Genomic DNA, 13,478 nt, shown 5'->3' with positions numbered 1-13,478 from the left:
GCGGGGCTCAATAACAGTTTAATAAATTTACGGCCACTCGAGGATAAAGTAAAATACGCGTTCATTTCGCCAATTAACCGGAGCATATATTGATTAGCAAATGCGTGCGTTTATAAGTTTAACGCACTTACCGGCGGCGGCGGCGTGCAGATAAAGTCATAAAATAGCGGCATGAAATGGGACGATTTAAAATTCACGTTTTCCTTAAAGCATTCGAATGAGTTATAAACCACAGTTAGGTGTACCAGCGGGTGGGTTCTCCGAATCATTTAAGGAAACTATGGCGCGGCACGTAGTAACTCGCACACGATAGTGGAATTAATGGTTCGTCGCTCGGAAATTCCAACTCGCGTGTCCTAAGTTCGCATTAAAGGTCTCTCTCTCTCTCTCTCTCTCTCTCTCTCTCTCTCTCTCCACGTCTACCTTTTCTGTGCTCCGGAGAGTTCACGAAAACACGTTGAAAATACTCGGAAGAAATTGTTCTTAGGGAAATACAGGGGTTGTTAACGGCTCCGTCGGTAGCGTGAGGTTCGACTGACCTTGGAAAAAAGTAGGTACAGCGGACGTTCGTTTTTCTATAAGCCGAATTACCGGATTGTTTCTGAAGTTTGCATCTTTCGCGTGCCGTCAAAGGGAACGACCGCAAAAAGCGGTAATTCGCCGTCTGCCCTCTTGTAATTATAAGTCGGACTTTGATCTTACAACGAGACCGTGAACCAATCCAGCCCCGAATTTCTCTGGAACTTCGTAAAATAATTTTTGAAAAATATGCATTCGCGAATTTAACGATAAATATTCCTCATTAGAACACAGTTTACATTCCATTAAATGAAGCGAATTATTGGAGTCGCGACTCCAAAATTTGGGCACACTTTTTGCATGTATCATTATTAGATTGCCAGTTTTATGTATTTAAACAATTAGGTGAAACAGTGGAAAGATTGATGACCAATTTCCAACTTAAATTAAATGACAAGGCCTGCGAGTGTTCCGTAACGAAGAACTTACAATATCTGTTATAGAAGATGCAATTTATAAACAAAATAAATTATTTTTCTCCTGTATATGGTACTAAGGAAACCTGGACGCCATCTATTGCCATCCAGCTGAACGCAGGAACCCGAGGTCTCTGTGTACCGCTACTAGAATTGTTCTTTATAATAATTAATGGTGACTCGGGCGAGTGTAAAGCGTATAAGGGACTCTGTACGTGGACAGGGGGTTGATCAGCCAGTCCACATGGGTATATTATCAATGGAAAAGCTCATAGCCGGACAAGATAGGATAAAACTAGAGACGACACCCTTTATCGCATTAAAAGCGACGAGCCGTCATCTGGACAGCGGTATCACTTCTCCCTTTGCACCCCCAACCCCTGAAAAGTATCTTTTTCGCTGCATATACATGAAGCCTCATTGCATGTGTCGTGTTCGGTATCGTCTAGACATGATCCGACAAAATGAAAAAACAATCTCACTGTTTTAAATTTCACCAACTCATTTTTCACGTAGAAGCATAAAATGCATACTTACAAAATAATCAAAAAGATTGTATGATTTATTGTGCTATTTCGAAGGAATTAATAATAGAATAAAGAATATCAGATATACAATCAAGAAAAAATTTCTGTGGCTAAAGAAACACCTGTGTCACCAATTAAAAATGAAATACATGGTCTACAGTGTCTGTTCTGTTGACAGAAAAATTTGGTATTCGTTTGCACTGAAAGTCGAATGATAATTGATTTATTGAACACGCTCGAATGACATCTGGCGCGATTATAGTGGAACAAATGGCACGACACGTCTCGAGTGACTTCGAGGCCAGCCACTCTCGCCTTTCAGATCAAACTGGGACGTCTTACGGTTATCTCGGACGCGTATGATATGATCCTCTTAATATGTTCTACGGCTTACCAGTATTATGATATTCCCTAACCCAACACTAATTCTTATCGTTCGGATAGCCAGGTCAGGCTTAAGCCGGACGGAGAAGCCCTTAAAACGTCGGCTTACATGCATATTGATGCTCTCTGCTCGGATACACGTGTATTTGTACACTGGAAGATGATTATTTACCGCTCCGAGCTGCTAGGATCATGCGCTTCATCGTTAACAAGTTGCTCGAAGTTGTTGCATCACGTCCGGGTGTATATTGACGTCGAAACCTTAATGAAGCTGTAAATTGTCTTACTTTTTTCTTTAGAATGCTTATCAGTTCCCGGGAAAGCTGAAATAAAAATTATAGATCCCATTTTTAATTTCACAGTTACCGGGATTAAAAGATTCTACAATTGTGCAAGATCCAAATAAATTCGTTCACTTTTAGTGCTCCGCGAGTTTGTTGTTAATAAATCGTACCGTTCCCGTTTTAATGACGATTCTGTAGGAATCTAGTCTCCAGACGAATTATTTCGGATAATATATGAGCTCGCATCGTTCAGGTTTTAATGACCCGAGATACGAGACATAACAATGACCCACTGTACAGAGCCCACTGTATAAACCCGGTCTATTTCGCAGCACCACCAGAAATATGCATGCATTTATATGCATAGACGAAGACGACAGCGCTATTGAACGGTCGTAAACCGTGCGTTTGTTCACCTAGTTTACACAGCTTTCAATGTTGACGGCAACTTCCGCTCAACCGGGCTATCGTTGAATGAAATGCTAACGATGATGGATTGCCAACCATCTCTCTCTCTTTCTCTCCCTCTCCATCTCTCTTTTTTGTATATATGCTTTGTAAACCATTTCTAAAAAAAAAAAAAAGACCGAAGCATACACTTTGGAAACATGGTCATTGTGGAATAGACGAGCGGGTCGCACTGTACCTTGAACATTTGGGGCTTCGAGTCACCCTGCAGGTACTCTTATGCAAATCCGAGACCTGAGAGCGTAAACACAAAATGGTCGAGTCACTCCAACTAATTCGGTGACGTAACAATTTTTTACCGGCATCTGTACACTGACAATCTCAAGCTATGTGTAAAAACAACGTTAGATTGTACCTTCATTTATTGATTAGCTCAGTAGGTTTGCAAAGATGTTCACAGTTTCATTTGAAGTCAGTTGTATTTTTAGTTTAGAAAGATATTATTTTGTTAACTGTTCTATTTTTTCGGCCTGATTTAGGTTCAGACAACGACAAAAACAATCCAAAAAAATTTGATAAATGTGAGAATAAATTGGAAACAATTTCAGTGTCTACCTCTACCAGATCGAGCAAATAAAAATAATGCGAGCCAAAAGGGAAAACACTTTCAGTAGATTATCCAGGCGCACGTCAGACAGAGACAGCAATGAGAATAAAGCAAGGGGGGATTCAACGATTTAAAGCGGGGGTATAGAAACGCTTCTAGTAGCTATCTTGGTTTTGGGCTAACCAAAGACGACGCCAGGAACAAGCAAGAGCAATGATCGATGCGAAAAAAAAACGAGGGAACACTTTCCATGCGCAACAGAAGCTCAGACGAATCCCGAAAACAATGAGAACGTTTGATGGATGCAGAGAAAAGGGAAACACTTTCGCTCTTTTCGCGAATAGTACAGGTGACAGTTTATCATCCGTCTGATCCCTGAGACTTCGTCTACTCCCAGAAGGCCGTCGCCTGCACTCCCCCTAGACAGGGGGATGACAACGAAGGAATAGTGGTCGGTCCCGATGACACGGAAGGTGAATTTGGACATCGAGATCACGGGGGAGGAATGAAAAATGGAGGTACGAAACGGGAATCGCGGGGAAGTTGACGCATTGCGGCGGGGAAATATGGGTCGTTTCCGATTATGTTGGATGCGCACGGGGCCAAACGGCGAGTGAGAGTGACGCCCAACGCCGGGCTCGTACATCTCCTGTATAACTAATGCCCGCATATATCAGCCATTCGTCTCCCTTGTATATATTTTTCGCGATACGATGCGTATCTCGCACACAAACCGGCTCTCGGCCGGCTTCACCTTTGCGTTTTCCATTTAAGCGTCGTCCGTGCGCAAACCGCCGCGTGCGAGCCAATCGTTGGCTCGAATCTTCTATCAGGAACGTGTCTATCGTTCCGCGCCCCCTCCGATTTATTGGATACGAAATGAATGCCCAACGGTAGTCGAAGGAGAACGGCCGAATCATTCGTTGGCCCATATTTACGACCGGCTGGACGCAATAACAACGCGAATTTGATCGACATCCGATCACTGGGCACTGTCGAATCATCATTGTTGGGCCTAGCATTACCTGCTACCAGATTCGTTACTAATTTATGTCAGATTCTAGGTGTTAGGTCAGCGCAAAAAGTCGTACCCGATTCCGTGTATTTTAACATGACAACCGGACATGGATTTACGCATTGACCTAATGCAATTATCTTTTAAAAATATGCGTTCTTGAACATTTTTCCCGAGGTGATTTCAAGTAACTTTTTCCTTTGCGAAAATGTTCTCCGCGGCTTCGTTAAGGAGTTATTAACGAAAAACACGGACCAATCAGAGCGCGACTACAGAAAACAGGTACCGCCCCGGGGGCCGGCCCCGCCGAGCGTAGCGTTAGTACTGGCCGAGCCAGAATTCGTCTGCAGGAAAGTCGTGCTCTGATTGGTCCGTGTTTTTCGTTAATAACTCTTGAACGAAGCCGCGGAGACCATTTTCGCAAAGGAAAAAGTTATTTGAAATGACTTCGGGAATGACCCGATTCAAGGAAATACATTTTTGGTACATCCCGTGTATTAGTTCGTAATTTCGAATGTTCGTGACGATTGTTCGGAATGGAGGCATTTCGCGACCGTTTTAATAGGAACGTTTACACAACAGTTATTTTCGGAGCAACCGAACGATCTCAAGACGCCAGAAGGAGCGGGACAAAGAGGCGTAAAGGGAGGGGTTGGGAGAAGAGGAAGCAGAAGAAAAGGAGGAATAGGCGAGTGCGTTTTAAGAGAGGGGACAACCCGTTCCAGGACGGCTCTCAGAGCTGGAGAATCGTTCGGGCGTCAGGACAACGATGCTGACGACCGATTAGACGGAAATCCCTCGGCTGGAACCGGTCTGAGGAGGACTCCTCGAGCCTCCGCGGAGGAGCCTCGGATTGTTCACTGGCGCTGGTCAGCCACTTTCCCGCCTTAAGATTCCCTCCAGAATGTAAACAGAGACCGGGGCTGCGCGCACTCGACGGACCGCAACCTACTCGAAATAGAATCAGTCAAAGGCTGACACTTCTCGCCGGAGGAATACCAATTAGCCGCTGGAAGTCGGTCCTGCTAACAAGCGTGATGCCCTCTTGACGTTCTTCGGCGTTTCGTGCCCCGTCGCAGTCCCCGGACCACCTACCGCGAAAGTAAAGCGAAGCTTTTCTTCCTATCCTCTCTTCTCTCTTTCTCTGTCTCTCCTCTCTTCTCTCTGATCTTTCTCTTTTTCTGTGTTCGTCGTAGCGCTGTCCGTTCGTCGACCATCCGCGTCCGACTGTGACTAATTATAGGAGACGTTTGTCGAGTTTTTACGATCCTTCTCTTTACCCGACGGTTCACGGAGTTTCGTAACTGGCGACGTCGTCGTCTCGCGGCCGACTCCGCCGGTTTGTTTGATGCCGGTTAATTATTTGTTTACGTTCGAGACCGAGCAGCGGGAACGTCTTGGGAAAAGTCGCTGAACACACCCCTTTTTTTCTCCCAGGTAGAAGAACGTTGATTGGAACCGGCGCGGAGGCCTACCGTTCGGGGATGGCTCGTATTTAACCCTCGGGCGGGTCGAATTTAATTTCTCCCTTGCACGCTTCGTCGGCGGTGTTTTGTACGTAACCAACGATTTTTCTCGGAATTATTTCGTACGTTTAATATTCATGCTCGTCAGATTGGTTACTGCAAAATGCATGCGCCGAGAATATAACCGGGACTCTAAAAACGGTAACTGCAGCTCGGAGTCTGAATTCTTAATCGTTTCCAAACGAAGACGACACTTCCGGCTACGTTTTGGCTACCTTATTATTCAGTTCCTTCTGATTGCAACTCGAAATGACAGCTCCACGAAAAATTGCTGTGCCATTATTCTAAATGTTGTTTACATTGTTAAATTTGTTTGCGAGGAAGAGGCGAGATCGATATTAAAACAGTTTCGAAGGCACCGTGCGGTGTCGTTCCCGCGATATCCGCGCCGCCTCTTCACGCACAGCCCGTGATGGCACATTCATTTTTAACGTCTGTCGAGACTTCGCATTTTCTCGAGTGGTTTTCAGGCTCCTTCAGCGCGGATATGCGCGAACGTTCACCTCGGCTCGGCCCGAATAGAAGCCTGCTCGCGACGAGACGCGACACGACGAACAAACGCTTCAAGATGGGGGCCGGCGACGTTATATCCGACTCGGTTGTCTCGCCGAGCCATCCATCTCGGTAAGCTGTCCTCGTAATCACCCGAAGCCTTCCTGTTCCCGTTACCATTGAACCTTTTCGTTACGCTTGTCCCCGAGGAACTCTGAATGAAACCGACCGTCCCGAACGCTCGGACACCTTGACCGCCGATTTGTTTCTTCCCCTGCAGGTGCAGCCGTCTGTCAAACTTTCGAGACAGGTGAAAGTCGCGTGGGTGGCTTAGAATCCTCCACGGTTGTCGCGGCGTCAAAAGAAACCGGTTCTTTACCGTCCATCTTGTCTCTCTGCCGATTTTTCTTCTAATTATTCGAAACACTGCTGAACAATCGTTTTCTGTGTCTACGGTAACGGATAGAATATTTTGTCTCTTAGTAATTATAACAAAATGAACTGCGGAGTTTCATGCAAAATAAAAAATGTCATTAATTTGAAGCTGCTACAGCTACATAGACGTTTAATTATTTTGCGACAGACTATATTAATTCTTTAAATGTTTTTAGGCTCATAAAGTTTGTAAAATCCACAGTCGAGTAATTACTTGCTCTGAATCTGATTGAAAATCTGCAGTCTAGGAATTATTAAACAGGTTTTAGGTAGTTGACTTTCATGGAGAACGTAAAGTGCAGCGAACATTTATTACAATGCAGCTGGGACAATCTCATGATTTAAAAATTTCTTGAATAGTTTAAATAGGGAAAGTGAAAGGAAAAAGTGAAATCATCGCAGCTCGCTGAATAATGTGTACTCGGACGGATCCTCCATTTTGGACTAGCAATTCTGTGCTTTCCGATGACATGAATGAAGTCGTTGGACAGGGCCGAGACAGTCTGTCAATCGCAATGTTTATTACGGGGACAATGGAGCGTGCATCAATCTCGCGTCGTGAATAAATTATACGAAGGTGTTGATAATCACGTCGCCGTGTAGCAACCTATATTCCCGCATTATCTCTACTAGAGATTGTTTATGCATCGCTTGGCTATGCACTAATTTATCAGCACTTTGTGTCAATAGCCTTTTGTTCAAGGAGACAACTATAGGAGACACGCTAGATAGTGGAAATTGCATGGAACCTGTGCCACGCGTCTATTGCTATCGCGCGCTATAAATTGATAGTTCCGTTAACGGGGGAAACGAATTCGTCGGAGGGGAACTCCGCGCGATTCAAGAAAACCGGGGAATTCGTTTAAAACGGCATTCCACTTCTCATCTTAATATTCATATTTCTATTTCTCGTTTTATTTTATTTCGCGTCCGAGTGGCCTGGCATTTTTCATCCTAAAATGCATAAATAAATTCATATATTCAGCCGGGGCGCCGTTTACACATTCAATTATCAGGTATTCCGCGACATTCGTTTAAAATTGAGATGAAAATTCGCGGAAAAATGCTCCGTCCGAAAATAAACCCTTTTTCTACGGCCACCGCTTCGAAACGCAGTCATTACTTTGCCGTAATAAAAAAAAACGTGTTCCGTCACACACACACACACACAGACGCATACACAGACAAAGAGAGAGAGACGTACACAATCTTACGTAGAACCGCAATAGTTGACTCTCTGTTTGCGAATTTAAATTCTCTCTATGAAAGCAGCCGAAGCGCACGCGAAACGCGAACCACGGCACGTAAGTGCGACCGTAAGTTCCACTCGTGCATTTTTCATTCGGCCGCTTAACGAATCGTTGCCCTCGAGTGGCAAGTTAAATGTTTATATAGCCGAAATTTGCGCAACAAGCGAGCGCACGGTTATATTCGTCGACGCGAATGGCAAGTGTCGGGCAGGTTCGCGGAGGACGTCGCGAAAAGCGCACGGGGCTATATAACGATGGCGTTCAACAGGTAGACGCCGCACAATAAAAACTCTCGAACGGTTGATACTTCTTCAAACATCACCGCGAACATTAGATAAGAACATTGTCGCCCGGTAATTACAACGTGGGTGGAGTAATTGAACGACCGAGGCCCGTGCTGGTTTGGCGACACCGCCGGGAGTCACGCTAAACGATCATTTGAATCAGTATGCTTGCTCCTATCCAATCTGGAGCACGCCTTAAATGGGGAACACATATCAATCATGTGATTGAGTGAATCGAGGATTTATGCACTGTGGAAATAATCTGGAGGAACGTGAAACTCGAGGAAGTTGAAAACACTCGTGGGTTTTTGATGATTGTAATGTCATTGGAAATCGTAAAATCGAGTGAATCATTCATTTATATACTGCGAAAATAGTCTTGACGAAATTGGATGATGCTCGTGCATTTATCGCGATTATGAATTATCCGTTTGGAAAGCAGGAATTTTTATACTGTGGATGTAATCTCGAGGAACGTGGAAAACGAGGAAGTTGAATAATAACCATTATTACTCGTAAGTTTTTGACTTTATACGTTTTATTTAGATGTGTTGATTTATATGTTTAATTTAGATGTGTCTTTATGTACTCAAATAATAATTACAGCAGACTTTTGATAACTGTGAAATATTTAGTGGAAATTGTGATGAAATAGGTGATTTTTGTAAAGAAGTAAGTGAACACAAAATGATGGAGTTTTGTTGGGGCGAGTATTGCGTCATGGTGATGATTTTTCCGAATGTTTTTAATATAGCGATTTGAAATTTCGAAAACAAATGAGGACTCGTTTCTTGATGCCACGCAAAACTTGACACGATGATAGCGTTCGAGTTCGCTTGAAGAACGATTTTCCAGGACCCTTTACGATCTCGTCGATGATAATTCGATGGTCGTCGTCGAGCTGCTGAGTATGCGAGTGAACGAAAGCTTGATCGAGAGCGGATTGATGAAAACTGACATGAAACCATATTTATGAGCGCTTTTCTGGATAATTTTAACACAAGAGTGGCCACGTTAAACAAGTCAATACACGATAAAATGGGTGAGCTAAAATAATTCTTTGGTTTGTCAATTAACGTATAATTCCGCTAATAGTTCATTATACCTATTCGTCTGAACTGAGTATCAAAGTCAGTATAGGTTAATATCGTTATGTCGGAGATGAGGTATTCGTTATCGATCTTGCTGTTCGATGTATCGAAGTTTCTGAATTGACCATGACACAGCAGTGACATTTATTCCGAATGTGTTGCAAAGTTGTAAATATTGTTGTCTACCTGGTGAATCATTGTTATTGATAGATCATTCATAGCTGTACAAAAGTAGAGTACTGGTCTCGAGCAACACTTACGCTAATCTGCGAGGCTTTGAAGATAGAGTATCGTTTTGGACTCACCTGAAACAGAAAGAAACAGAAATATTCATACTTCATCAAAGAATTCTTTGTTTATAATTATTCCTACGTATCACTGCATTTCATATCGAATTATTTACTGAACAGAAAACAGTATCAACACTAGCCCGTCAAAATGACGTGGAAGCCTGTCGAGAAATTGAGAAATATTTTAGTATACTTCTTTATTCAAGTACACGTTACCACAAAAATCATGTGATTATTCTAAAAGAAGTTTAAGCTTGTTTTTCGAAGTGAACAACTCGTTTTTTAATGGTCCTTGTTTCTGTGTCCCCAGCGGAAATTAACATAGTGAGGTTCCTGTTCGCGATAATGCTCTGCATCGCGAACATGATCATCTACGGGCTGAAAGTCAACATTGCCACTACGATAGTCGGCATGGTGAAGGCTAAGACGAACGCTGACGAGGTCGGAGCCGCTTCGAACGAATGCGGTTTCGAAATTTCTGAGAGCGCAAAAGTGGACCTAGACGGCCCTTTCGATTGGTCCACCACGGAGCAGGGATTGGTCATCAGCATATACTTCGCTGGCTATCTTGTAGGAATGTTTCCTTCGGGATACTTCTCTGATCGGTTGGTAACAGTCACGCTATAGTCAGCCTAACAAGCGAATAAATGCCTGTCAAACTTCTAAGCTCATAAACATTGCAATCGAGCACTGTAAGACAAGAAGCAGATCTCTATGACGTATCGTTCGCTTCTCAATAGCTCAGCAGAGATTTTCTGTCTTATCAACGAAAAATTACCGCTCGAGCCTTATCAAAGATTAATGGAGCATTATGCTCAGCTTTGTCAGCGATAGACAGACCTTCCCCCGAACTAAATATCAAAACTCTCGAACATCAGAGGCAGAAGAACATTCTTTACAAACTTTTATTTATTTTCATTTCTCAAAGATCTTAGCCGAGATTTTCTGTCCTATCAAAAATTAATGGAGTTCTTCTCGTAGCTCTAGAGATCCCAGTTAATGTGCAAAACGATTGAAAATTGTGACATTCGAAGAGCCAGGAAGGAGACAGGAAAATATTCCTCGCATATATTTATTTTTTCGCTTATTTTTATTTTAACATCAAAGTCCCCAATCCGAGAATTTCTGTCCCATAAAAAATTAACAAAGCACCGTGCAAACCTTTGACAGCAATACAGCTTGCTGTAAAGTTCGTCCTGTACCTCGAAGAATCCCGATCGGAGCGTTAAACGATTAAAACCCTTCGGGCATCGAAGCCCAGTGGTAGATTCATCGCGCATTATGCAATTATTTTAATGTCGCCGGTTTTCCCGCGGGCCTCGAGCGAATTTCCTCGGACTGAGACGTCGTTTAACATTCCGCAGTTTCAATTCGAAGAACGTACTGCTGATCTGCGTGCTGTCGAACAGCATTTTGACGATATTAGTGCCGGTCGCGGCTCATGAGCTGGTCGTGCTCTACATCTTGAGATTCCTGACGGGCCTGGTGAGCGCGGCGAATCTTCCCCTGGTGAATGTGCTTGTCGGCAAATGGGTCATTTACGAAGAAAAGTCCACGTGGGTCGCGATCATTTATGCGGGGACGTCGCTGGGCACCGTAATATCCATCTTCACTTCCGGAATGATTATGGACTCGCTCGGATGGGAGGCGGTCTTCTACATCCACGGCGTGCTGCCGTTAATCTGGTGCGTGGTGTTCTACATTTTCTTCGCCGACACCCCCGAGACGCAAAAATACATCACCGAGAAGGAGAGGCAGATGCTGATCACCACCTACGGCCACAGGACACCGGAATCGGCCAGGATGCCGGTCCCATGGAAAAAGATCTTCACTTCTGTACCGTTCCTTGCTCTGATTTACGCCAACACCTTCGGCAACTTCTGCTGGTACTTTCTGCTCACGCAGCTGCCCCTATACATGAACAAGATTCTCAGGTTCGACATCAAGTCGGTGAGTACCTTGCGGGACCCTTCACCATGTGCCCTTTCAGTTCCCTTTTGGCCAAAGATCCCTTTTTGGCACTGTTTCACCAGGTGTATAAATTAATTTCAACTTGCCCCTTGTTCTACCCTCAAAGAAAATTTTAAAGTTTCAATAGTTGAAAAAATTGCTGATCAGGAAGCGTACAGGAAGTCGCCAAGTTGTCCATAAGCCTGCGTGTCTCGCAGCGCTATCGATCGACTAACTATATATATATATACTCTCTTAGACCAGTAATCGCTTGATTTACATTGAATGCTATTTACATGCCTCCGGGAGCCTGCAGACATTTTTTCGTAATTAAATTTGCATTTAGGGTCCGCATCTGTATCTCGGGGATTCATTTTGAACGAAGCCCATTTTAATATCTTCACGCTGGAATCGGAGTTTCAATTTTATAGATCTTTCCGTTCGAATATTTTTGCGTCGTGCCCCACGTTATGAAATAAATTATAGCCTGCGTTGGAAGATGCAATCGGCGGCTCGGAATTAATTGGCATTTGATCGCGCAGAATGCTGCCCTCAGTTGCTCGCCGTATCTGTTTAATGTAATCGTGAATCCGCTGCTGGGAAGACTGCTGGACTGGGGAAGGAAGAATCAATATTGGTCGCAGACGAATGCTCGGAAGATTGCTGTGTTCATAAGTGAGTTCTACCGTGTGTTAGTATAATTTTGTTCGCAGACGAATTAACGAGAATGTTGCAGGTTGCGTCCCGACGAGTATCGTTCTTATTATCATCATGTATATCGGCTGCAATCGCACGGCTTCCACAGTGCTATTGATTCTGAGCATCATATTGTGTGGCGCGATTTTCGTCGGACACCTTTGCAATCATAATGATCTGGCGCCGAATTATGCAGGAATTTTAATGGGCATCACGAACACGCCGGGGACAATTTCAGCGTTCGTCTTGCCGGCCATGGTGGGCGCTCTCATGGAGAGCGGGGTCAGTAAAAAATAAAGCGTCTATTATGGTCGTTCGGATCATCGCTGTGCCAACAACTCGCTAATCTCTAAAGAAATTGCAATCGAAAATTTCATTCGAAAATACCCCCCACTTTTTCGACGAGAAATCAATAGGTCTTCGATTCTCATGCAAACGAATATCTGTAGTAAAAATGCGTAGGTGCAATTTAACACTGGAGATAGATTAAAAGAATTTCAGAGTTTCAACGTGTTAGCCTTATACAAAATTAGTAAAGGAAGAAATTTCAAACAATTTTTATTTCGCAGAAAAATCCACCTTTCGAGATTTTTTACATTTCACTGCCAAAGCACGCGATTAACGCCGAGATTTTCCCACTGAAAACAAATTATCATCGTCGGACCGAATGGTACAAATTGAAAGAGCTTTTAAAAAATGTTCAATATTTCACTGAATTCCTCTGCTTTTAACTTTGTTAAACGATTTGGCAAGCGAGCGTCGCGATTGATACCTCGAATGCCTTTTATTATTCAACATTGACTCGATTAATCTTGCTGAACGCGGTTCTGAAAAATGTATTAGCTCGTCGGATTATTGGGGCGCGCGTTACGTAAGACATTGCCCAATTGTTCGTTCGTGTGTCACGCTGGAGTCGTGCAAAATTAATTACCTCATCGAAAATACAGTCTCGCATCGAATAATCTACGGTGCGCGCTGAATGTGAATTGATTGCCAGCACTAATCCGGTCCGAGCCATTTCGATAATGATCGGCGTCGATTAATATCATCCTTGGTATTTTAATTTTTGCTTCTTCCGATGCAGCACACGATGGCACGATGGCGATACGTTTTCTGGATTAGCATTATTGCCCAGCTGTCGACGTTTGTTGTGTACGTCTTCACTGGTTCAGGGGAGATTCAAGAGTGGAACACTCCGGACGATTCGTGGAATAATGTAGAAAATTAAAAACGAACCATTGAAC

At 43.7% G+C, this 13,478-nt stretch overlaps 2 protein-coding genes across 4 annotated transcripts in view; one reads left to right on the top strand and one right to left on the bottom strand.

Moving 5' to 3' along the window:
- Window positions 1-13,478, bottom strand: part of LOC143355003 (uncharacterized) — a 305,544-nt gene that overhangs the window by 182,829 nt on the left and 109,237 nt on the right. The window lies entirely within an intron of this gene.
- LOC143354904 (putative inorganic phosphate cotransporter) lies at window positions 8,166-13,472 on the top strand. 3 transcript variants are annotated; one of them, XM_076789269.1, is made up of 8 exons: window positions 8,166-8,722; window positions 8,814-8,879; window positions 8,962-9,249; window positions 9,899-10,193; window positions 10,953-11,538; window positions 12,081-12,213; window positions 12,275-12,516; window positions 13,319-13,472. In XM_076789269.1, exons 3-8 carry the CDS (start codon window positions 9,180-9,182, stop codon window positions 13,460-13,462), a joined length of 1,470 nt encoding a protein of 489 aa, XP_076645384.1. In that variant the 5' UTR covers window positions 8,166-8,722; window positions 8,814-8,879; window positions 8,962-9,179; the 3' UTR covers window positions 13,463-13,472. The 3 variants fall into 3 exon arrangements, with proteins under 3 accessions (XP_076645384.1, XP_076645385.1, XP_076645386.1); XM_076789270.1 differs by having other exon boundaries at window positions 8,781-8,879; XM_076789271.1 differs by lacking the exon at window positions 8,814-8,879.

This window comes from Halictus rubicundus, chromosome 6, assembly GCF_050948215.1.
Source record: "Halictus rubicundus isolate RS-2024b chromosome 6, iyHalRubi1_principal, whole genome shotgun sequence".
In the NCBI taxonomy this organism is placed as follows: Eukaryota; Metazoa; Arthropoda; class Insecta; order Hymenoptera; family Halictidae; genus Halictus; species Halictus rubicundus.
Note: the sequence above shows the minus strand (reverse complement) of the source record. Positions and strands in the feature narration are given on the sequence as shown.

What these genes read in the sequence shown, in the direction of transcription:
- LOC143354904 (XM_076789271.1), top strand. Translation starts at nt 9,180, where the DNA reads ATGAGCGCTTTTCTGGATAATTTTAACACAAGAGTGGCCACGTTAAAC. An exon ending in GAAGATTGCTGTGTTCATAA is followed by an intron (nt 12,214 to 12,274) that starts GTGAGTTCTACC and finishes AGAATGTTGCAG; the next exon opens with GTTGCGTCCCGACGAGTATC. An exon ending in GCGCTCTCATGGAGAGCGGG is followed by an intron (nt 12,517 to 13,318) that starts GTCAGTAAAAAA and finishes CTTCCGATGCAG; the next exon opens with CACACGATGGCACGATGGCG.